Source organism: Amblyraja radiata, chromosome 13 (genome assembly GCF_010909765.2).
Source record: "Amblyraja radiata isolate CabotCenter1 chromosome 13, sAmbRad1.1.pri, whole genome shotgun sequence".
Taxonomy (NCBI): Eukaryota; Metazoa; Chordata; class Chondrichthyes; order Rajiformes; family Rajidae; genus Amblyraja; species Amblyraja radiata.
Window position 1 is genome coordinate 56157334 of NC_045968.1, and position 25531 is coordinate 56182864.

The following is a 25531-nucleotide window of genomic DNA, read 5'->3' on the forward strand; positions in this document are numbered from 1 at the left end:
AGGAAGGCTATCAAAGTACACAGCTAGATATATATCGGCTACAGATATGGGAGAAATGGCAGATGGAGTTTAATCCATGCTTATACGAGATGTTGCACTTTGGGAAGTCGTAATGAAGGGGAAAATATACAATTATTGATATAACCTTTAACAGCATTGATTCATGGAGGGATCTTGGGGTCCGAGTCCATAACTTCCTGAAAGTTGCAACTCAAGTAGAGTGGTAAAAAATGCATATGATATGCTTGCTTTCATACATCAGGCATTCAGTATAAGACTCAGGAAGTCATGATACACCTTTATAGGACTTGAGTTAGGCCCTATTTGCAGCATGGCGTGCAGTCGCCCCATTATAGAAAGGATGTGGAGGCTTTGGAAAGGCTGCAGCGGAGGTTCGCCAGAATTATGCCGGTAGTAGAAATCACCTTCCGTAATCTAAAATCCATTGATCCCCACCATCTCTCTGAACTGCTCTCCACCACTCTCCCCCTGGACTCAACCCCCATCTCACCTGATGATCTCACAAACCATCTCAACTCCACCTTGTCTACCTCCCCTAACACTATGGCCCCCCTCAAAACAAGAACCGTAACTTTCAACTCATCTTCACCCTGGTACACACCTGCACTTCGTAAACTGAAACAGACTGGTCGCCGACTTGAACGACTCACAAATAAATCATCTCTCACAGTCCACCTTGAAGCTTACAAACTCCACCTCACTGACTACAAAGATGCCCTCATTGCTGCAAAATCTGCCTACCTCTCCTCCATATTCACCGATCCCTGCCTGAACCACAGAACCCTCTTCTCCACAGTGGGCAACCTCCTCAAGCCTCGAGCCAACACTCTCCCTAACTCTACTCCGGTTCTCTGCAACTCATTCCTCCACTTTTTCGCTGATAAAATCAGCACCATCTATCAATCTTTATCCCCTGTACCCGACTCCCCAGCATCTACACCACCTACCAAGGCCCCTCCTTTCAACATCTCCACTGACCTCCTTACCCCTCCTCCATACTGCTTCCTCTCCCAGTTTGACCTGGTCACCCCTATTGAAATCTCCAAACTCATCAGCTCTTCCAAACCCACTACCTGCTCCCTCGACCCTCTGCCCACTCCCCTGCTGAAGTCCTGCCTCCCCGTTTTCTGCCCCTACCTCACTAATCTCTTCAACTCCTCATTGTCCCAAGGAATTGTCCCCTCCGCTTTCAAAACTGCTGCTGTCACATCAATCTTAAAGAAACCTGGTCTTGATCCCTCCTCTCTCATTAACTACCGCCCAATCTCAAACCTCCCCTTTCTTTCAAAAACCCTGGAGCGTATCGTTGCGTCGCAACTTCATTCCCACCTCCTTGCGTATAACCTACTTAAACCCCTCCAATCTGGCTTTCGCCCCCTCCATAGCACAGAAACTGCTCTCCTCAAAGTCCTCAATGACCTCCTCACCTCTGCTGACACTGGTTCCCTCAACATCCTCATCCTCCTCGACCTGAGCGCAGCCTTCGATACAGTGAACCATAACATCCTGCTCACCAGACTCAAAGACCTTGGCATTGAAGGCTCTGCACTCAGCTGGCTCCGTTCCTACCTTTCCAACAGATCCCACTTCACACCTCTGCTACAGCCACAGTCACTCAAGGCGTTCCCCAAGGCTCCGTACTCGGCCCCCTCCTCTTCATCATCTACATCCTCCCCCCTTGGTCAGATACTCCGCCACTTCAGCCTGGACTTCCACTTACGCCGATGACACCCAGATCTAACTCGGCACCAAATCCCCCCACAACCTCCCTCTCCCATATCAACTCCTGTTTGTCAGCTATAAAAATCTGGATGCAACATAACTTCTTCAAACTCAACAGCGATAAGACAGAACTCCTCCTCATAGGCTCCAAAGCCACACTCAGCAAAATCAATAACCCCACTCTCACCATCGACGGCACCACTGTCTCCCCATCTCCCCAGGCCTGCAACCTTGGCGTGATCTTTGATTCCACCCTCTCCCTTGAGCCTCACATCCGCCATGTCATTAAAACCTCCTTCTTTCATCTCCGCAACATCGCCAAACTCAGACCCTCTCTCACACCTCCAGCTGCTGAAAGACTCATCCATGCCTTCATCTCCTCCCGACTGGACTATTGCAACTCACTTCTCCTTGGCATCAGCTCCACCTACATCAACCGACTCCAACTGGTCCAGAACGCAGCCGCCCGACTCATCACCCACACCAAATCCTGCCATCACATCACTCCAGTCCTCAAACAACTTCACTGGCTTCCCATCTCCCACCGGATCACCTACACAATCCAGATCCTCACCTACAAAGCCCTCCACCATCTGGCCCCCCCATATCTCACTGAACTCCTCTCTCCTACCAACCCTCACGGTCCCTCAGATACACATCAGCCGGTCTCCTCTCCATCCACAAGTCCAACCTCCGCAGTTTTGTGGACAGAGCCTTCTCCAGGGCAGCTCCCAGGCTCTGGAACTCCCTCCCCCAACTGATCTGCAATTCCGTGTCCCTCACCATCTTCCAGTCCCGCCTCAAGACCCATCTCTTCACCTCTGCCTATCCTTAGCCCCACGTCCCCCTCCCTTTTCATCTGTGCATTAATTGCCTCATATTGTGTTTTGAATTGAATTCTGTCTTTACTTTGTGTACTAGTCATGTCTCTACTATTTATTTCATTCCCCTTACATGTTTTTCCTCTATCTGCTAAATTTTTGTTAGGTGTTCTTGAGACTTGAAAGGCGCCCATAAATAAAATTTATTATTATTTATTATAGTAGCATATAAGGGAGAGATTAGAAAGGTTGCAGGAGGTTGGAATGTTGGACGTTGCAGGGAAACCTTATATAAATATATGAAAGTATGAGGGGCATAGATTCGGTAGACAGTCAGAACCTTTTTCAAATCGAATATTAGAGGACATAGCTTAAAGGTGAGAGTAGCAAAGTTTAAAGGAGATGCGCGGGGTAAGTTTTCTTTCTCCCCGAGAGCATGGGAAGTGCCTGGTATGTGCTGCCGAAGATGGTTGTTGAGGCAGATACAACAGTGGCATTTAAGAGACTTTTGGATAGGCCGGGAACGGAGGGATAATGGATCATGGGCAGGCAGATAAGAGAATGTCTTGGCATAGACATTGTGGGCCAAAGGGCCTGTTCTTGCGCTGTACAATACTACGTTCTGCGAATCCCAATAGAACAATTCTATTCCCCCCATTTTTATTTACCTGTAGCTATCCAATTTATTCCCTTTCACATATCCATCAGCAACCCCAACCCCTTTTGATTGCATAGTTATTATGACAGAGCTCAGCACAGTACAGAAAAACAGCAGAATGACTAACTGTGTCGGTGTCACTTGGGTATTTGCTCAACACTATTTCATAAAGGATTAGAGATATTTTGCTCCATTCAGTTATTAATTCATTAAGATTACATAAATGTATGACATTTCTATTTGTTTTTCCATTGATTACAATGAAAATAATAAGGGAGTCATGTACTCTATCAAGTTACTGTTGAGAACAATGATGAAAATAATCCCTTAAATATGGATCAGTCGTCGTGAAGTGTCAACTGCTTCTGACTCCTCTAAAGCAGTATGAATATTTATGCTTTTGATCCTCCTTTCCTAACAATTCAAAGGGTGAAACAGTTATGAAATTCCATTACTTCCTTGGTTATATGTCCTTCATTCAATTTACAACACAATATCAGCCTGGTCTTACAGGTGAGGTTGGTGTATGAATTAATAATTCACATTTAATTTGCTCAGAAAGCAGTTTATGTACAAAGAAAATTGAGGTACAATAAGTTATATCTGCAAAAAAAAGGCAATTTCTCCAGAGAGAAAAAAAAACAAAATAGTGGAGCATGATAAAATCCATGAAGTTAATTTCAGTCATTTTGGAGGCACAGTGGCTCAACGGTAGAGTTGCTGCCTTACAGCGCCAGAGACTCGGGTTCAATCCTGACTATGTGTGCCGTCTGTACAGAGTTTAAACATTCTCTCTCTAACAGCGGAGGTTTTCGCTGGGTGCTCCGGTTTCCTCGCACATTCCAAAGACGTGCAGGTTTGTAGGTTAATTGGCTTCTGTGAATTGTCCACAGTGTGTAGGATAGAATTAGTGTACGGGTGAACGCTGCTCGGCGCACTCTCGCTAATTGAATGTGGCGAGGAAAAGCACTTCAAGATTTCTGAAGAAGGGTCTCAACCCGAAACGTCACCCATTCCTTCTCTCCAGAGATGCTGCCTGATCCGCTGACTTACTCCAGCATTTTGTGTCTACCTTCAAGATTTCATAATGTACTTTTTAAAATAGGTGTGCAATTAGGCCTGACAAATGGCAAAGAGAATACTTGCTGTTTGTTGAGAAAATAAAGCTATTCTGAACAGGGATGAACTTCAAAAAGGTGTGATATTTAAAAAATAAACATACCATTTGAACAGAGCGATTCAAATTTTCATCTCATCTAAAACTGTGGCACAGCCAGCGGAGTTGATGACTCAAAGGTTCAAAGGTCTTTTATTGTCACGTGTACCGATTAGGGTACAGTGATATTCGATAGCTCCAGTAACTCGGGTTCGATCCTAATCTCTAATGGGTCTGTGTAGAGTTTGTATGTTCCCCATTATTGTGTGGATTGGTATACTCAATGGTAATTGTAAATTGTTCCTAGTTTGTACGCAAAAGAAGAATCTGGGGGAGGGTTGTGGACAGTTAGAGAAAGAGTTTATAGGATTGTGAATACAAATGGGATTAGCATTGGATTAGTGCAAATGAGTAGTTATAGGAGTAGTGTGGACTCGAAGAGCATGTTTCCATGCTGTGTCTCTCTAATGTTGCTGAAAGACAGCACCTTGATATTGCACTGCGTCATTAAGTGCAGGCTAAAATATTTTAATATCCTGTATGATGTAAAATGGAGAATGACAAAGGAAATTATGCATGATGGAACTGTGGTAAATATCCTATTTCAGAGGGAAACTACCCTTCCTACTCAGGAATTTTGTCATATTTTGTTGGCTATATGTTATATGCGCATTATTTCAAGATAAAGCTTCAAGACATTTTGGTAATGGACATTATTAAATGAAGTTTGGAACACAAATGAATACATCTGCGCAACCCACTGTACAAGCATAGTGAAATTTCTTCAACTATGAATTCACCAGTTTTATGGAGTAAAAAGGGGAACACAAACTTAAGTTTGCAATAATAAGACTAAAGGATTGAAGAGTTGTGAATCGTGAAGCAGGAGGAGGGAATGTTGGGGAGGGGAAGAGGAGAAATAGGTGTGAGTCCAGAAGTGGGGAGTGAGACAAGGGTCGGGAAAGAAGGGGGGGGTTGTAGTTACCTAAAATTGGAGAATTCAATGTTCATACCATTGGGTTTAGTTTATTTTAGAGATATAGCACGGAAACATGCCCTTCGGCCCACCGAGTCCATGCCAACCAGCGATCACTGCACATTAACACAATCCTACACACACTAGGGACAATTTACACATACACCAAGCCAATTAACCGGCAAGGTCTTTTGAATGTGGGAGGAAACCAAAGTTCCCGGAGAAAACCCATGCGGTCACAAGGAGAATGTACAAACTCCGCACAGACAGCACCCGTAGTCAGGATCGAACCTGGGTCTCCGGCGCTGCAAGGCAGCAACTCTACCATTACACCACCGTGCGTTGTAAATTACCCAAACGGAATACGAGGTGCTGTTCCTCCATATATGTGTAGCCTCACTTTGGCTATGGAGGTGGCCCAGGACAGAAAGCTCAGTATGGGAATGTGAAGAGGAGTTAAAATGGTTAGCAACTGGGAGATCCGGTAGGCCTCAGCAGACAGAGTTCAAGTGTTCAGTGAAACGGTCAGTGAATCTACACTTGGCCACGTTGATTTAGAGAGGGACCATCGTGAACAAGGGATGCAGTAGATGTGGTTAGAGGAGGTGCACGTGAATCTATGTCTCACCTGAGAGGAATGTTGGGATCCCAGGAGGTGAGGGAGGATGTATAGAGACAGATGTTACATCTCCTGCGGTCATGGGGGGGGGAAGTACCTGGGGGATTGGGAAGGGATGGGTGAACCGAGGAGTTACGGAGGGAGCGGTCCCTACGAAAGGCAGAGGGGGGCGTGGATAGGAAAATGTGACTACTGGTGGGATCACGTTCAAGATGATGGAAATATTGGAGGATGATGGGTTGGATGTGGTGGCTGGTGGAGGCAAAAAACGAGATCCAGTACTGTACTGTACTGGATATCATATATAAAAATCTTATGTGACTGCCTGTCTGCAGCTTTATATTAAAAAAATCACCTGGATATTCAAACTGCATCATAAACATATTCAGACGTCAGCACAGATTTTGATTCTCGAATTTCCAACATGCCTGGTCACATGACACATCAAGATAGCAATATTTCATATCTACAAAAGCTCCACATGAACATAGGAGAAAATCTATAATGGCACAATAATTGTCTAGGCAATTCCAATACAATTGCTTTGAGATCATACTCATACCTTCTACTATTGAGTTCAGAAGATTCATATTTTGACAAAGGCCAAACATCTTCCAACAGAAGCTGCCCTTTTTTATAAGCCGTAAATGCCAAAGTTGTCATCCAACTGAATGTCATGAAGGAAAAGAAGCCCGCATTGTCCACAGGATGCTCTTGTCTACATATATAGGAAAAGACAAATAGTAATTATGGAACTAAACACAAGGATGTAACTATCATATCCAATTCCCCTTTTGAAAATTACTTTCACATGCTCTTCAGGATGAGGTGGCATCTTAATTCTGCCTTCCTCGTTGGTTCATAGGCTTTAACATTTTTACCCTGAAAGCTGTGTCACAAGCAGACAGGGTGGCGAAGAATGATATCCACACACTGGGCTTATCAGTCATCCAGTATTACGTTGTAGTCGTACAAGTTGTTAGTGAGACAACACTTGTGGTATTATGATCAGTTTTGGTCACCCTGTTACAGGAAAAATGCCATGAAGGTAGAAGGAGCGCAAGAAAGATTGACTGGGATTTTGCCAGGACTCAAGGTACTGAGTTATAGGGAGAGGTTGGAAATGCTAGGATTTTGTTCCTTGGAGCATCGGAGACTGTGTGATCTTACAGAAATGCATAAAATCATGAGAGGCATAGATAGGGTGAATGCAGAGTCTTTTTCCTCGAGCTGGGGAATGATGAACTTGAGGGCACAGGCTTAAGGAGAGAGGGGAAAGATTTAACAGGAACCTGAGGGGCATTTTCTTTTGTTGCATATGTGTGATGGTAAATATATGGAATGAGCTTCCAGAGGAAGTGAAGGCACAAGGAACTGCAGATGATGGTTTACAAAGTGCTGGAGTAACTCAGGAGGTCAGATAGCATCTTTGGAGAAAGTGGCTAGATGACATTTCGAGTTGGATTCCTTGTTCAGACTAACTGAAGGAGGGGGAGAAAGCTGGATAGAAGAGAATGAGACAAAGTCTGCCAAGTGACAGGTGGATACAAGTGGGGGGGAGGGGTTGATTGGCAGGTGGGTGAAAAGGCCAGAGCTAAAAAGGAGACAAAAGAGCGTAATGGGAGAAGGGTTGGGAAAAGTGAAGTCTGAGGAAGGGATATAGGTGGAGGGGGATGGGAGAGGGTAGGGAAAGGGGGTCTGGATAGTGGGAGTAATTAGTGCGCACTTGGGTGGGGTATGGGAATGAGAGGGGGAAAACAAAAGGTGGGGGTTGTTACCTAAAGTTGGAAAATTCACTGTTCATACAATTGGGTAGTAAGCTACCCGAGCTGAATACGAGGTGCTGTTCCTTCACTTTGTATGTGGTAACATTGTGGAATGAGGGAGACCCAGAACAGAGAAGGTGATATGGGAATGGGAATAGGACGGGACCTAGGCAGATCGAATGCAAGTGATCAGTGAAATGGTCACCTAGTCTACCCTCGTTCTCACCAATATAAAGGGGGTCAACTGCAGGAGCACCAAATGCAGAAGAAGTGGTTAGCGAATGTTCCCATGCCCCATTTAAATTTAACCAGAAATTATAATACCCTGTAACATTAATAGAGATAACCAAAATATGGAATGTATGACAGTTTGATCCTCAGCATGCTGAATTATGTTTTGCATAATTGGTATAAATGGGAAATATTGAAAAAGAACAGAAGACATTCCATCGAACTTACTTGCTGAGATTTGCTGGAGAGGAAATTACAATTCAACCAATTTTTAAAAATGTGATGTAAAAGCATTGTTATAGATTTTCCCTTGAATTCTAGCTACAGTAAATATCAACTTTCACTCTGCCCTGAAATCTAAGATTTAAAAAGATGGATCAAAAAAGTTAAGAAATGTGGATGTGTTCAGTAAATACCGGGAGGTGCTTTATTCTATTGCAAAATTATTTCTAAACTGGCATTAAATAAACCAATATAACCACTCACTTGGCAGAGCTGCGAATGGGCTTTAACAGGTGTAAACATTGGTGATACTTTCCCTTCTGTTTTTCTTCATCCATGATCTGTACAGAGGTATGGGTTGAAACATCCAATGACAGGCCTTCCACCCGGCCTGCAGCTTCCAAAGCATTTTCACACAACTCTCTCTTCTGTCATAATGAAATGGGTGGGGGTGGGGAAAAACAAAAGGAATATATATCAACAAAGCAGTTAAATATTTGGAAACCCACAGTTACTATCTTTTGCCCTGATCTCTAATCCTGTTCCCTCTCCACAAATTTCTATTCTGTCTCTGGCCACTTTCTCAGACTGCTCAATGTTCCATTTCACTGTGAAATGTGCTTCAGATCATATATTATTTCCATAACCAGATTACTTTGATACATGTGTAGGACCAGCACCTCATATTTCGCTTGGGTAGCTTATACCCCAGCGGTATGAACATTGACTTCTCTGACTTCAAATCGTCCTTGCTTTCCCTCTCTCTCTCTCTCTCCCTCTCCAGCCCACCACCTTCTCTCACCAGTCTTACTGTCTCCGACTACATTCTATCTCTGTCCCGCCCACATGCCTGACATCAGTCTGAATCGTCCCGAAACATCACCCATTCCTTCCCTCCAGAGATGCTGCCTGTCCCACTGAGTCACTCTAGCATTTTGTGTCTACCTTCACTTTTATTGCTTGTCCCCAAGAGAGCCTATGCAGCTACAAATGAAAGATTCAGTCGTCTACATTAACTCAAATGATTGCTTGTCATTTTTTTGCTCAGCTTCCCATCTTTGACGCTCCCTAAATTTCAGCTCATCTAAAGATCTACTGCTCATAACTTGCACTGTCATTGTTATCCAGCACTTTTAAGCGTGTTGATCAATGTAAGCAAGAGATCAGCAATACATTTTAAAATTCCTCTCCACTGTTCAGATCTATCCATGCCTTCTCTTAAGTTCATAAGTTATACGACCATCAAGTTTACTCTGCCATTCAATCGTGGCAGATCTATCTTTCCCTCTTAACCCCATTCCCCTGCCTTCTCCTCATAATCCCAGACACCTGTATTAATCAAGATTCTGTCAATCTGCATCTTAAAAATACCCAATGACTTGGTAATTAGTTTCACAGCTTCACCACCGTCTGACGCGTTTCCTTTCTATAGGTAGGTCCTTATATTCTGAGGCTATGGCTCGTGGAAAATCCTCTGCATATCCACTCTATCCAGGCCTTTCACTATTCGGTAAGTTTCAATGGGGAACCCTCTCATCCTTCTAAACTCCAGCGAGTACAGGCCCAGTGCCATCAAACGCTCATCATATGTTAACCCAATCTTTCTTGGGATCATTTTCTTAAACCTCCTCTGGACCCTCTCCAATCCCAGCACAGCCTTCCTCAGATATGGGGTCCAATGCTGCTCGTAACCGCTCATGGGGTAGCTCGGTTGGTGAGGAACGAAATTCAGTCCCTTCCAAGGGGTGACATTGAAACAGAAGATGTGGTCAATATGGATAGAACTAAGGAATTGTAAGGGTAAAAAGGCCCTAATGGGACTAATCTACAGATCCCCAAACAGTAGCCTAGACATAGGAGGCAAGTTGAATCAGGAATTAAAATTGGCATGTTGTAATGCTGTGGTTGTTATGGGAGATTTCAACATGCAGATAGACTGGGAAAATCAGGTTGGTACTGGACCCCAAGAAAGGGACTTTGTAGAGTGCCTTCATGATGGATTCTTAGAACAGCTTGTATTGGAGCCTACCAGGGAGAAGGCAATTCTGGATTTAGTGTTATGTAATTAACCGGATTTGATAAAGGACCTCGAGGTTAATGAGACATTAAGAGGTAGTGACCATAACACGGTCAGGTTTAATCTACAATTGGAGAGGGAGAAGGGTAGAACGGAGGTGTCAGTGTTACAGTTGAATAAAAGGGACTATGGAGCCATGAGGGAGGAGCTGGCCAAAGTTGACTGGAAAGATACACTAGCAGGGATGACAGTGGAACAAAAATGGCAGGTATTTCTAGGAATAATACATAAGGTGCAGGATCAGTTCATTCCTAGGAGGAAGGAAGATTCCAAGGGGAGTAAGGGGTCACCATGGTTGACAAGGGACGTCAGAGACAGTATAAAAATTAAAGCGAAGAAGTACAACGTAGCAAAGGTGAGCGGGAAGCAAGAGGATTGAGTAATGTTTAAAGAACAACAGAAGATAACTAAAAAGACAATACGGGGAGAAAAGACTATGTACGAAGGTAATCTAGCCAAGAATATAAAGGAGGATAGTAAAAGCTTCTTTAGGTATGTGAAGAGGAAAAAATTAGTTAAGACCAGTTGGGCCCTTGATGACTGAAAAAGGTGAATTTATTATGGGGAACAAGGAAATGGCAGATGAGTTGAACAGATAGTTTGGATCCGTCTTCACTAAGGAGGACACAAACAATCTTCCTGATATTGTAGTGGCCAGAGGATGTGGGATGATGGAGGAACTGAAGGAAATCCACATTAGGCAGGAAATTATGTTGGATAGACTGATGGGACTGAAGGCTGATAAATCCCCAGGACGTGATGGTCTGCATCCCAGTGTACTTAAGGAAGTGGCTCTAGAAATCGTGGATGCATTGGTAATAATTTTCCAATGTTCTATAGACTCAGGATCAGTTCCTGTGGATTGGAGGGTAGCTAATGTTATCCCACTTTTTAAGAAAGACGGGAGAGAGAAAACAGGGAATTATAGACCAGTTAGCCTGACATCGGTGGTGGGGAAGATGCTGGAGTCAATTTTAAAAGATGAAATAGCCGCACATTTGGACAGCAGTAACAGGATCGGTCCGAGTCAGCATGGATTTACGAAGGGGAAATCATGCTTGACTAACCCTCTGGAATTTTTTGAAGATGTAACCTGGGAAAATGGACAAGGGAGAGCCAGTGGATGTAGTGTACCTGGACTTTGAGAAAGCATTTGATAAGGTCCCACATAGGAGATTAGTGGGCAAAATTAGGGCACATGGTATTGGGGGTAGAGTGCTGACATGGATAGAAAATTTGTTGGCAGACAGGAAACAAAGAGTAAGGATTAACGGGTCCCTTTCAGAATGGTAGGCAGTGACTAGTGGGGTACCGCATAGCTCGGTGCTGGGACCGCAGCTATTTACAATATACATCAATGATTTGGATGAAGGGATTCAAAGTAACATTTGTAAATTTGCAGATGACACAAAGCTGGATGGCAATGTGAACTGTGAGGAGGACGCTATGAGAATGCAGGTCAACTTGAACAGGTTGGGGGAGTGGACAGATGCATGGCAGACGAAGTTTAATGCGGATAAATGTAAGGTTATCCACTTTGATCGCAAAAACAGGAAGGCAGATTACTATCTAAATGGTGGAGTCAGAGGATATGGGGAGAAGGCAGGAACGGGGTACTGATTGGGGATGATCAGCCATGATCACATTGAATGGCAGTTCTGGCTCGAAGGGCCGAATGGCCTACTCCTGCACCTATTGTCCATTGTCATTCCAAGATAAAAGAATGACTTTTATGGGGAAATTTGACTGGTGCAGCTGTGTGTGCCCTGATAATCTTCCTTGTTTTTATTATATACTGATGTACATGTCTGATATAACCAAATGGCATGCAAGGTTAATTCAGAGGACAGTTAAGAGTTTACCACAATACTAACAGATCAGACCGCATAAGGAAACAGATTTCCTGCCCTTTCGGAAATGAGTGAAAAGAGGTGGATTTAAAATCATGATCTAATAGTTTCATAACAACAATCACTGAGAAACTTTCAAAATTACAGATTCCAAATCAGTATATTGGGATTCAGATGTCCCTCCAAGTTCTGAGAATATACTCCTTCTGCACTGCAACAGTATGCGGCTGATTATTTGAAACTTCCAATGGTCAAGCAAATGCTTTGATGCTGATGCTGGTTGATGATATTGTAAAAAAAAAGCCTGGTTCGATAGCACTAACTTTTACCCATTTCAGAAGGGTAAAAGTGTACATATACTGACAGCCTTAATCTGGCATACACAATCTCTGCTCATAATTCTGTTACAAAGCTGCGTGGTTGGAAGTGCTACCTTTAGAACAAGATGTTAACCCAGGCCTTATTCAATTAAATTCAATTCAATTCAATTCAACTTTAATGTCATTGCACAAATACTAAGTATGGGTACAACGAAATGCAGTTTTGCGTCAGTCCATAGTAGTAGTGCATATAGAAATTAAAAAAAAAGAAGTAGTGTACCTGGACTTTGAGAAAGCATTTGATAAGGTCCCACATAGAAGTTATCCACTTCTGTTAAAGAGATATATTGAACCCTAAGGCCTTTTCCCCCCCAAAGCTCAGGAGGTTTTCATAACACAACCAACACGTTCTTCAACAGAGACTTCTAGAAACTTTAATTGCATAGAATTTTGCTGCATTAAGTTCAGCTGTCAAATTATGATATCAGTCCCGACTTAACAACACTCCTACCTCAGAATTTGAGTGCATAATCCAAAATGACAATCCAATAAAGGGCTGAGAAGTGCTATATTACAGAAAAACTTCACTGGCTTCCCATCTCCCACCGGATCACCTACAAAATCCTGGTCCTCACCTACAAAGCCCTCCACCATCTGGCCCCCACATATCTCATTGACCTCCTCTCCCCCTACCAACCCTCACGGTCCCTCAGATCCACATCAGCCGGTCTCCTCTCCATCCACAAGTCCAACCTCTGCAGTTTTGGGGACAGAGCCTTCTCCAGGGCAGCTCCCAGGCTCTGGAACTCCCTCCCCCAACTGATCCGCAATTCCGTGTCCCTCCCCATCTTCCAGTCCCGCCTCAAGACCCATCTCTTCACCTCTGCCTATCCTTAGCCCCACGTCCCCGTCCCTTTTCATCTGTGCATTAATTGCCTCATGCTGTGTTTTGTATTGAATTCTGTCTTTACTTTGTGTACTAGTCATGTCTCTACTATTTATTTCATTCCCCTTACATGTTTTTCCTATACATGCTCAATTTTTGTAAGGTGTCCTTGAGACTCTTGAAAGGCGCCCATAAATAAAATGTATTATTATTATAAGGAGAGATATGCCGTCTCTAACCCATTACACAAATAAAATATTTTTCAAGAAGGAACTGCAGATGCTGGAAAATCGAAGGTACACAAAAATGCTGGAGAAACTCAGCGGGTGCAGCAGCATCTATGGAGCGAAGGAAATAGGTAACGTTTGGCTAAATGATAGAAATGGCTAAATGATAGAAAACAACAGTATTTTTAGAATGTTGTTTTTCCCCCAGAGATAACTATTATTTCCTCCAGAAAAATAAAATGCATTGTTAAAGGGATAAATGGTCCAAGAGAGAGAATAGTATATGCAGAGTTAATAATTTTGAGGTGCAAATTATTGGAAAGAAAGCAGTCAAAACATATAGGATACTACAATATCCAATGAAGTTGTGATGGGGTTAATGGCTAAAATTTAGTGAATCTATAAAATGAACATTAGCCATTACTTTTGCTCACTCGCGATTGTAATGAATGAAAAGTATAGAGCTTCAATTCTTTTAAACAAACTGGGGAGAATATGGAACTCTCTACCATGGTTAAGATGAATTTAAGAAAGATCAAACAAGCAAAGGAGTGAGAAGAATCCCACTGAAACATGTGATACAGGTAGACAAGGTGGTGAAGAAGGTGCCAGGCATCCTTGCCTTCATTAGTTGTGATAATGAGCACAAGTTGTCATGTTATAGACGTATAAAAGGATGGTTGATCTGCAGTTGCCGTATTGTGTGCAGTTCTAGTTGCCAGGCTATAGGAAAGATGGGATTAAGGTAGAAAAGGTATAGAAAAGATAAAGGATGTTGCTGGGCTGGAGGGTTTGAGTTATAAGGTGACTAGATAGGCTAGAACTTTTTCCTGGAGCAAAATAAAAAGTGGAGTGATGACAATAGATCTTCTGGAAGTTTATAAAATCATGAGGGCCAAGGATAAAATGGGCAGTCATAGCCTTCTCCCGAGGGAAGAGTCATCGAAGGTATGAGGAGAAAGATTTCAAAAGGATCTAAGGAGTGGGTTTTCCTACATAGATGATTGTGGGTACACTGAATACGCTGTCGGAGAAAGTGGTAAAGGCTGAAACATTAACAACATTTAAAGGACAATTGGACAGGTGGCTGGATGGGAAATATTTAGAGGGATATGGGCCAAATAGGGCCTACTCAGGTAAGCTCCTTGGTTGCCAAGGATGAGGTGAGCCAAAAGGCCTATTGTCTGTACTGTATAACTACATGAAATGTGAGGATTATGTCAATAGGAATTTAAATTAGTGGCACAAGTCCGGCCATTTGTGCTATATTTGTTATATAACAAATTTCATCCTTAAAAAGCAAACACAAACTATGGTATTAAAACCTTTTCATTAAATTAAACATACAAGTCTAACCTGTGTTTCTCCTTGATTTTTGTGCGTTTCCAAACGTGGGGATTTTCTATTCACTGTTTTACATCCAGGCTCGGGAATTACATATTCTATTCTGACATCAATATCCTTCATGTTTGCATCTTTACGAAATCCGGCCAAGGTTTGTTGGTATGTTTTCTGCACTTTCAAAAATGAGGGAAAGACAATTATAGTAAAGATTCTACAGACAGACACTGATCAAAAAAAAATAGATTGCACATACACTTGAAAACAAAAAGCTAAAATACTTTCAAGGATACAGCAAGTTGAGCAGCCCATGTTGAAATGTCAATAAACATTTCGGGTATTAAGATTATTCCAGGTATTTCCAAACCCAAACATTTTTTACCTAAACCCTCACAGTGGCGCAGCTGCTAGAGCTGCTGCCTCATATGGCCAGAATCCTGGGTTCAATCATAACCTTGGGCTCTGTCTGTGAGGAGATTGCACTTTTTCCATGGCCAAAGATGTGTGGTTAATTGGCCTGTGTAAAATTGCCCCTAATTTGTATCGGGTGGATGAGAAAGTGGAATAACGTAGAACGAATGTGAATGGGTGATCAATGGGCAGCATGGTGGGCTTAGGGTCTGTTTCCATGCTGTATCTCTAAACTGAACTCGCCCCATCTATCCCTTCTTAGAAAGGAGGATGGCTTTAAAGGAACAATATAATTTCCTTGCTATGATTAGTTCAACAAAATAATAGTAACAACAGGATAAAATAAGGGACAAAAAACTCTTCAACGAACTTAACAGCCCAATTTCCAGTACAGTTTTGCTATTCTTTCAATGCAATTTTAAGCATCGTAACCCAATCCATACTTTCAAACCTTCAATCAAATTTTGAAATTTGCATGAATTGCCAAGCTATACTTAAACCATCACCAATTTTTTTTCCCCTCTGATCTGTGCTTATTCAGTCTGCTACTTTTAATTCAAAACTATATTCTAAATACTTCATGCAGCCTTGCACTAAATCAAAGCAAGGGAAGTGCACACAATTTAAATACGGACACAATGCTATTTGTGTATGTGATGCCTCCGGGAAGTTAGAGATTATTCCAAAGCACAAAATATTACAAAAGACCATTAACAAACGGTGGCGCAGTGGTAGAGCTGCTGCTTTACAGTCCCAGAGCCCCGGGTTTGATCCTGCCTACGGGTGCTGTCTGTACGGAGTTTATACGTTCCACTCAATGAACACTCACCAAAACTGGTTAAAAGATCAAAATTAAAGGTTTTAATAATAATAATAACTTTATTTGCATAGCACTTTTCATACAATTGAATGCAAACCAAAGTGCTTTCCACAAAAACACAGGTCTAAACAAAAATACAATTTAAAACAGTAAGGACATAGGCAGTTAATAGCATATAAAGCACAGATTTATATAAAAATATAAAATTGAGTGTAAAAGAACAAAAAACAAAAACACAGGTCAAATACAGAAGAAATAAAGTCAGTTTGATTGATTGAAAAGATAAGTTTTCAGCTGCCGTTTAAATATGTCAACTGAGTGGGCGTCTCTTATAGCCCTGGGTAGGGTATTCCACAGCTTGGGGGCGTCATTGAAAAAGGCTGCTTCACCAATTTTCTTATAGCTGCGGCATTGGGAGGCTAACAGGAAAAGAGTAACGGACCAAGGCAGCTACCTTGTGCTACACTAAACGGTATATCATGCAGCTATCACACATGGTCCCAAAGGCTAACCAAGTACTTCTTTCTACTAAAATACAGGGCTCTTTTTTCCCCTGTTATTTCTATTTCTATTTCTGCTTCAAATAAAGTCACAAACTAAACATATTCAGCAATCAAGACATGATATAAACCACAATGACATGCAGCAAAATTGTAATACAGTATCTCAACTCTTTTTACACGTTGCAATGAATGCAATTTCTATTATTTCTTTCCACTTCCAAACAAAAATGTGGTTGGATTATTCAGCGTATGATCAACCTCGGTGAGACCAAGCGCAGGCTTGGCGATCGCTTCACACAACACCTCCACTCAGTTCGCAATAACCAACCTGATCTCCCGGTGGATCAACACTTCAACTCCCCCTCCCATTACGAATCCGGCCTTTCTGTCCTGGGCCTCCTCCATGGCCAGAGTGAGGCCCACCGCAAATTAGAGGAACAGCTCCTCATATTTCACTTGGGTAGTTTACACCCCAGCGGTATGAACATTGACTTCTTCAATTTCAGGTAGTCCTTCCTTTCTCCCTCCTTCCCCTCCCATTCCCAGCTCTCCCACAGCCTACTGTCTCCGCCTCTTTCTTTCTTCCCCCCCCCCCCGACATCACTCTGAAGAAGGGTCTCGACCCGAAACGTCGCCTATTCCTTCGCTCCAGAGAAGCTGCCTCTCCCGCTGATTTTCTCCGCCGTTTTTGTCTACCAACGGGATCCTACCACTTGCCACATCTTCCCATTTCCACCCGTCGGCTTTCGGCAGAGACCACTCCCTCCGTAACTCCCTGGTCAATTTGTCCCTTCCCACCCAAACCACCCCCTCTCCTGGCACTTTCCCTTGCAACCACAGGAAATGCTACACTTGTCTCTTTACCTCCCCCCTTGACTCCATTCAAGGATCCAAGCAGTCTTTCTAGGTGCGGCAGAGGTTCACCTGCACCTCCTCCAACCTCATCTATTGCATCCGCTGCTCTAGGTGTCAGCTGCTCTACATCGGTGAGAGCAAGCGTAGGCTTGGCGATCGCTTCGCCAACACCTCCGCTCGGTTCGCAATAACCATCCTGATCTCCCAGTGGCTCAGCACTTCAACTCCCCCTCCCATTCCGAATCTGACCTTTCTGTCCTGGGCCTCCTCCATGGCCGGAGTGAGGCCCACCGTAATTTGGAGGAGCAGTACCTCATATTTCGCTTGGGCAGTTTACACCCCAGCGGCATGAACATTGACTTCTCCAATTTCAGGTAGTCCCTGCTTTCTCCTCCCCTTCCCAGCTCTCCCTCAGCCCACTGTCTCCGCCTCTTCCTTTCTTCTTCCCGTCCCCCCCGCCTATTTCCCTCGCTCCATAGATGCTGCCTCACCCGCTGAGTATCTGCAGCATTTTTGTCTACCTGTTCACACAAGTTCTGTCATCCCACTTTCCTCACCCATTCCCTACACATTAGGGGCAATTTTACAGATACAAATTAACCTACAAAACCAATGCGTCTTTGGGATGTGGAAGGAAACCCACATGCTTGCAGGGAGAATGTGCAAATTCAACACAGACAGTACCCGAGGACAGCATTGAACACAGATCTCTATTGTGTGAGGCCGAAAGTCTACCAGCTGTGCCACTATATTTTGTTTTCCAACACATAAAAAATTATACGTTGATAAATTTGGTTACTAAAAAAAGGAAACTATCCATTTTCAGTCTTAAATCTCTAAGTGATGCTATGTCCCCCTTTACAGCTACTGTATGTTTAAATTCAGTTCAAGACTATGGGGCAGTACATTGGCCATAAAGTTGCTGCCTAAAAGTGCCAGAGACCCAGAATTGATCCTGAATATGGGTGCTGTCTGTATGGAGTTTGCTCCATTTCCATTTGATTGCATGGGTTTTCTCCAGGGGTGCTCTTGTTTCCTTCCACATTCCAAAGGTGTGCAGGAACCTTTTTCAGACCCAACCCAAAACATAATACTTTTGTCCAGAGATTCTGTCTGAATTGTTGAGTTACTCCAGCTTTTTATGTCTATCTTCAATTTAAAACAGCATCTGCAGTTCTGTTGCGCTGCTGCAAGTATGGATTTCATTGTTCTAACTGGCACGTGCGAGAATAAAACACTCTTGACTCGCGTCGCTAATGTGTGGGATGGAATTAGTGTACGGGTGATCGGTGGTCGGTGTGGACTCGGTGGGCCAAAGGGCCTGTTTCCACGCTGTATCTTTAAATTAAACTAAAAACACTAAAATCAGAGGGAGTCTAAAGAAGGGTATCTACCCGAAACGTCACCCAATGTCTTCTATCCAGAGATGCTGGCTGCTCCATGGAGTTCCCCCGCACAATTAATGCATGGAATAGTCTTCACCCTACCATAGTTACCCAAGCAGACGCAACTAATATTAGATTTTATTGTCATCTGTCCCAGATAGGACAATGAAATTCTTGCTTGCTGCAGCACAACAGAATATGGAAACATAATACAGAACAGGAGATAAAAGTTCAGTGTGTCTATATACCATAGACCATATATATACACAATAAATGAACAGATCAAGTGCAATAGGCTGTTATTGTTCAGAGTTTGGAGTTTGGTGGTGGACCCTTCACCACTATTTTTGGAGTAACTCTTGCTCCCTGAAGCAAGAGTTACTCCAGGGAGTTACTCCAGCTCCAGGGAGTGATTCTCCATTGGTTTTCAGCGGTCGCAGCGAGGCGGCGACCGGACAGCAATGGCGACCAGATCTCCCACAATGCAAAGGGACAGAGAAAGTGCCCGGCGCCGACCAGTTGCCGTGGCAGTGCGCATGTGCAAGGCGGTCGTGGTTGAGCGTGTGTGCAGGGGGAGGGTGTGCAGGCCGTGGCAGTGCACATGTGCAAGGCGGCTGGCCGTGCCGGCGGATAAGGAGCTGGCGGAGAGCGGAGACCCGGCCAAAGATCATAGAGCGGAGCCCGGTGGCCCAGACACGGATGGTGGGCGGAGATGGATAGTGACAGAGAGAGAGAGATGAAGAGGGAGGCCCTCTCAGAGTTGAACTGCAGGTATCCCGGGTGCTTGCCAAGCCGGGCAAAATGGCACGGCTTTTAGGTTGCCAGGCGGGACTTTTGGTGGCCATTGGCACCCGTAGAGTGCTGACATGGATAGAAAATTGGTTGGCAGACAGGAAACAAAGAGTAGAGGTCCCTTTCAGAATGGCAGGCAGTGACAAGTGGGGTACTGCAAGGCGCGGTGCTGGGACCGCAGTTATTTACAATATACATCAATGATTTGGATGAGTGGATTCAAAGTAACATTAGCAAATTTGCAGATGACACAAAGCTGGGTGGCAGTGTGAACTGTGAGGAGGATGCTATGAGAATGCAGGGTGACTTGGACAGGTTGGGGGAGTGGGCAGATGTATGGCAGATTAAGTTTAATGTGGATAAATGTGAGGTTATCCACTTTGGTATCAATAACAGGAAGGCAGATTATTATCTAAATGGTGTCAAGTCGGGAAAAGGGGAAGTACAACGGGATCTGGGGGTTCTTGTTCATCAGTCTATGAAAGTAAACATGCAGGTAAAGCAGGCAGTGAAGAAAGTGAATGGCATGTTGGCCTTTATAACACGAGGAGTCGAGTATAGGAGCAAAGAGGTCTTTCTGCAGTTGTACAGGGCCCTAGTGAGACCACACCTGGAGTATTGTGTGCAGTTTTGGTCCCCTAATTTGAAGGACATTCTTGCTATTGAGGGAGTGAAGCGTAGGTTTACAAGTTTAATTCCTGGGATGGCGGGTCTGTCGTATGCTGACAGAATGGAGTGGCTGGGCTTGTACACTCTGGAGTTTAGAAGGATGAGAGGAGATCTTATTGAAACATATAAGATTGTTAAGGGTTTGGACACGCTAGAGGCAGGAAACATGTTCCCGATGTTGGGGGAGTCTAGAACCAGGGGCCACAGTTTAAGAATAAGAGGTAAGCCATTTAGAACGAAGACGAGGAAACACATTTTCTCACAGAGTTGTGAGTCGGTGAAATTCTCTGCCTCAGAGGGTGGTGGAGGCCGGTTCTCTGGATACTTTCAAGAGAGAGCTAGATAGGCCTTTTAAAAATAGCAGAGTCAGGGGATATGGGGAGAAGGCAGGAACGGGGTACTGATTGGGGATGATCAGCCATGATCACATTGAATGGCGGTGCTGGCTCGAAGGACCAAATGGCCTATTCCTGCACCTATTGTCTATTGTCACTGACTATTTTTATCAGGGAAGTCTCAGTGCTGTAATTTGCTCTGAAACCAGATTGAAACTTCTCTAAAATGTCATTTTGATTCAGAAAGTCTTGTATTTGGTTGAATACTACTTCCTCCAGTACCTTGCTGATAAAGGGTAGATTTGATATGGGTCTATAATTACTCAGTAGCCACTGTCTAAATTTGGGTTCTTTAGCAGAGGTTTTACGACAGCGTTTTATAAGAATCTGGGAAAGTTCCAGTCTCAAGGGAGATGTTCATAATTGTAAGCACAAAACTGAATAAACCGTTAAAAACATTATTTAAAAACATTGCAGGAGCCGCGTCGAAATGACAGGTAGTGGATTCGCTCTCAGCCACAATTTTACAAAGTTCTGAGGTAGAAATACTTATGAAACTGCTTATTTTTGCCTGCGCCTTACTAGGTCGGCAGCAGAGGACGGTAGAATGTAAAGGGATACCAGCTCTGATAGTCTGAACCTAATCTTTAAAATAATCGGTAAACAGATCATGCTTTTCAGCAGATGCTTGGCTTTAAAAAAATCAGGGGTTGAAGCAGAGTTTAGTAATCTGCCAATGGTGGAGGAAAAAAAATCTTACTATTTCCACCACTTTCTGCGATAATTTGAGAAAAACGGGTCCTCCTTGCAGATCTTACAGCATTACTATAAGTAGCAACAGTTTCTTTATAGATGCCAAGATGTACTTCTAGTCCTGTTTTTCTCCACTTTCTTTTGGCTACTCCACATGATTTTCTAAACGTATGGACAGAGTTATTTAACCATGGAGATGTTTTAACCCTTACTTTCCTTTTAACCTTGAGAGGTGCAACTTTAACAAGTGTCGTAGCTAGGTTACTGTTAAAAGCTTTTATCATTTCGTCAACAGAATCTCCCTGATTGAGAGGAACGGATGTACTTACAAGCTCAGAACAATTAAGTTCTGCTGCTGGATCTAAAAAGTGCCTTTTACATGTAGACTCGAAAGGGCGTCCAAACAGCTTTAAAAACACATCAAAAAACACACAGTAATGGTAAAAAACAGTAAAATCAGACACCAGGATGTTATCAATTTTTAACCCTCAGGATATCACCAGGTCCAGTGTATTTCCATGTTTGTGAATGGCCTCATTTACATGTTGAGTAAAGTCGAGCATGTCTAGTAAGCTCAGAATCTCTGTCGCCTCGAGGTCTGTGCTGTTATTTACATGAATGTTAAAATTTCCATTTAAAATCAGTCATATCAATTGAGGTCAATTCAGAGAATTCTATATGGAATAAGGATAGCTGTCTAGCTCCTCTGCAAGTTTTAACTTGGATGGGAGCAGAGAGGACAATTTCAATCTCCAATTTCAAATACTCCTGTACCCCCTCTTTCCTATGTCCCACCCATCCTGGTGCACACCCATTTCTCCCACCATCACCCTGATCCTTCCCCCTCCTTTGTATACCCATCGCCCAAGCCAGAGTTTCTCATTTCCCCATTATTCCCCCTATCTTACTTATATCCCTCTCTCTGAAGTTACCACTTCATATTGCTTCTCATCTCTTTACTTTTCGGTCTTCTTTTCACATCCTGCCTTCGTTACTTACTCTATCCATTTTTCAATCAAACCCCTTCTCAGCCTGTATTCACCAATCACTGATGCAGTTTTGTCCTGCGCCCACCTTTCTTTTCCAGCTTTCTACCCCCCTTCCCCCCACCGAATCCATTAGTCTGAAGAAAGGTCCCAACCTGAAACATCACCTGCCCATTCCCTCTACCGATTCTGCCTGACCCGCTTTATGATTTTCTCAAGAGGAGGAGCAAAATGTAAAACCAGAGGGAAGGATATGGGTGGAATTGGACAAGAGGATGGGGAAATGAGAGTATAAACAGGAAATAGAGGGCTTGGGGGTTGGAGAAATGGAAGAACAGAAAAGTTGGGTTGTAGTCTAGAGAATATCGTCGCGCTGGGAGGGTGTGTCTGTCATTTGTCTGACATTTCAACATTTTTTTGTTTTTTTAGTATGTCTAAATGTGTGTGTTAATGTTTCTCGTTATATTTTTATGTGGGTGGGGAATAGAGGGAAACCATTTCCAGTCACTTACCTCGGCGAAGATGCGATTTTCTCCTAGTCGCATTTTCACCTTCCTCGCGGCCTAACAACTTGGATTGGTGCGGCATTTCCCGGAGACGGCCCAGAGCTTCAGCAACAGGCGCGGCGCGTACTTCCATCGCAGAGCCAGAAGAATGGTTCCGACCACCGGCCTGCTGACTTTAACATCGTGAAGCCGCGGTCTGCGGAGCTTCTAGCCATGGGCGTGGAGTGGACTTTACCATCCTGGAGCATGGGATCCCTTGCCGGGGATCGCCAGAGAAGAGCTCTGACTGTTGGTCTGCCTGCGGCCTATAACATCGAGAAGTCGCGGTCTCCGGTAAGAAAGTGGCCGATTCAGGCACTCCAAGCCACGGAGTGTGTTCCATCCGTCCCGACGTCGGAGCTTCGATCATCCCGATGAGAGGGCTTGTACATTGGGCCGTCCGTAGAAGCGACTACAGAGGGTCAAGGCCCCAAACACGGGTGAACAAAAGGAGGAAGACTGACTGAACTTTATAGCCTTCCATCACAGTGATGGATGTTTATGTTACGTTCTATCGTTCTTTTAATTGTATTGTGTTCTTTTAATTGTATTGCTGCAAGGCAACTCAAATATCACTGTACCTTAATTGGTGCATGTGATTATAAATGTGAATTTGAATTTGTTGAGGTGCTGTTGTTCCAGTTTTCATGTGGCCTCACTCTGATAATGGAGGAAACCAAGGACAGAATGGTATTTATGCAAATTGGGACGGGAGTTAAAATGGTTTGGCGAAAACGTCGGGTCGTCTTTGCTTGTTCTCTCACCTTTGGAAAGAAGCCACTTCAGGAGCACAGAATGCAATAGACGATGTTGGAAGAGGTTCACACAGACCTCTGTGTCACCCGGGAAGGCTGCTGGGGCCCATGGATGAATATGAGGGAGTAGGTGCAGTGACAGGTGTTACATAGCGTGCAGTTGCAGGGGAATATGCCTGGAGAAAGAGAGGGTTGAGTAGGAAGGGATGAGCAAACCAAGGAGTTGTACAGAGAAATTGTTCGTAACAAGGAGCTCTTGCAGGCCTTGGCAGACCAAGCACAAGTGTTTGATGAAATGGGAAGCAGAAATAGTTGGGAACGGGCTGTGACTGATGATGGGATCATGTCAATGGTGGCAGAAATGTGGGCGAGTGTTGAGCTGGATGTGGTGAAAAGTCAGAGCTAGAGGAAATCTATCCCTGGTCCATCTGGGGGAGGGGTTTGCAGACCTGGTAGAGACAGAGGCGACAACAGGCGAGGGGTCCATCCACAACTGATGGGGGACAAACCGCGTTTACTGAAGAAAGAGTACTTCTTGGATGTCCTTGAGCAGAAAGCTTCATTTTCGGAGCAGATGTGACAGAGATGGAGAGATCGAAAGTAAGGGATGGTGCCCTGCCACCACACCCTCCCGCCCCCACCCACCAACCACCACCACCACCACCACCACATATCATCCCCACCTGCTCCTTTTCCCTCTTCCGTACACTCATCTCAGTCTCACCCCTCCTGAAATCATCAACTTCTCTTTTAATCTCCCACTTCGCCCTTCCATCTCCGCTTTGAACCACCACCCCCTCCTCCCTCAATTCGTCAATGCAGTTCCCCCACTTGTGTCACTCAGTTTCCCCGATCTCCACCTCACCCCAGATATTCCGTCTGCGCTCCCCATCCCGCCTTCGTCCTCGCAACTCGAGATATATTTTATTTTCCTGGCTCAGATAAACGACTATGGAGCTGAAACGTCAACTGTGTTTTTCTCTCTCTCTCTGACCCGAGCATTCTCGCTATTTTCTGAGATTATTTCCGATCTCCAAGATGTGCAACGTTTCACTTGTTATCAAAGTACCTCTATAATCTTTGATTGTTATTGCTGACAAACAGACGAAGCTCTCATTACCGGCAGCGACTCAATTAGCCCGGTTGCCTTTCGAGGTCAACGCGCCCTTCCGCAGTTTCAGCTCACTCCAAATTCACTCGCCACACAATTCCTTTGCAATTGGACGACTCCTGTTTTCAATTGGGGTTAAGGTCGCGTATTTCCAGCCAGATGTTATTCTTCTCGTGGAATCGTTGCGAGTTTTTTTAACCTGATGTTTAGGCGTTCCTCGCTGAACGACAGCGGGCGGTTAAATGACTCCCTTTCATTAAAAAAAATAGTGCCATTAATATTTGTGGGAGGGAAATAGACGTTTCATCAAATCACCTCCCTGTCTTATGCCTCACGATAACGTCCAAAGATCCTACAGCAATAGGATCTTTGATTACGTCTCTCCCTCTGGAAATAAATTCCGCAGCGGGCGGGGGAGGAGTGTGCAAAAAATATATTGCTCCGCTCCGCCGCTGCGTCAATTCGCCGCTGTGCACGCCGGGGATTGTAGTTCCACTCGGATCACCCCGCAGTGCACGCCGGGGATTGTAGTTCCATTCAGATCACCCCGCAGTGCACGCCGGGGATTGTAGTTCCACTCGGACCCCCCCCCGCAGTGCGGTGCTTCGACAAAGACTGCACCCCCCAGCATACACTGCGCCCGAGAGGTTGCCGACCCAAAACGTCATCCATTCCTTCCCTCCAGAGCTGCCCAAAGATACTAGAGGAGCTCTCTAGG

The 25531-nt window shown here is 44.1% G+C and overlaps 1 protein-coding gene across 8 annotated transcripts in view; it reads right to left on the bottom strand.

Moving 5' to 3' along the window:
• abcc5 (ATP binding cassette subfamily C member 5) overlaps window positions 1-25233 on the bottom strand; it is a 103849-nt gene extending 78616 nt beyond the window's left edge. For 2 of the 8 annotated variants that reach the window (XM_033032144.1, XM_033032145.1), the window contains exons 1-4: window positions 22915-23116; window positions 14909-15069; window positions 8457-8620; window positions 6536-6691 (exon numbers count right to left, since the gene is read on the bottom strand). In XM_033032144.1, coding sequence (XP_032888035.1) covers window positions 6536-6691; window positions 8457-8620; window positions 14909-15069; window positions 22915-23041 — 608 coding nt within the window. In that variant the 5' untranslated portion in view covers window positions 23042-23116. Of the gene's footprint in view, window positions 1-6535; window positions 6692-8456; window positions 8621-14908; window positions 15070-22914; window positions 23117-24771 lie in introns of those variants that run through there. The other 6 variants (XM_033032140.1, XM_033032138.1, XM_033032141.1 and 3 more) reach the window with 6 other exon arrangements.
• Between the last annotated feature and the right edge of the window lie 298 nt (window positions 25234-25531).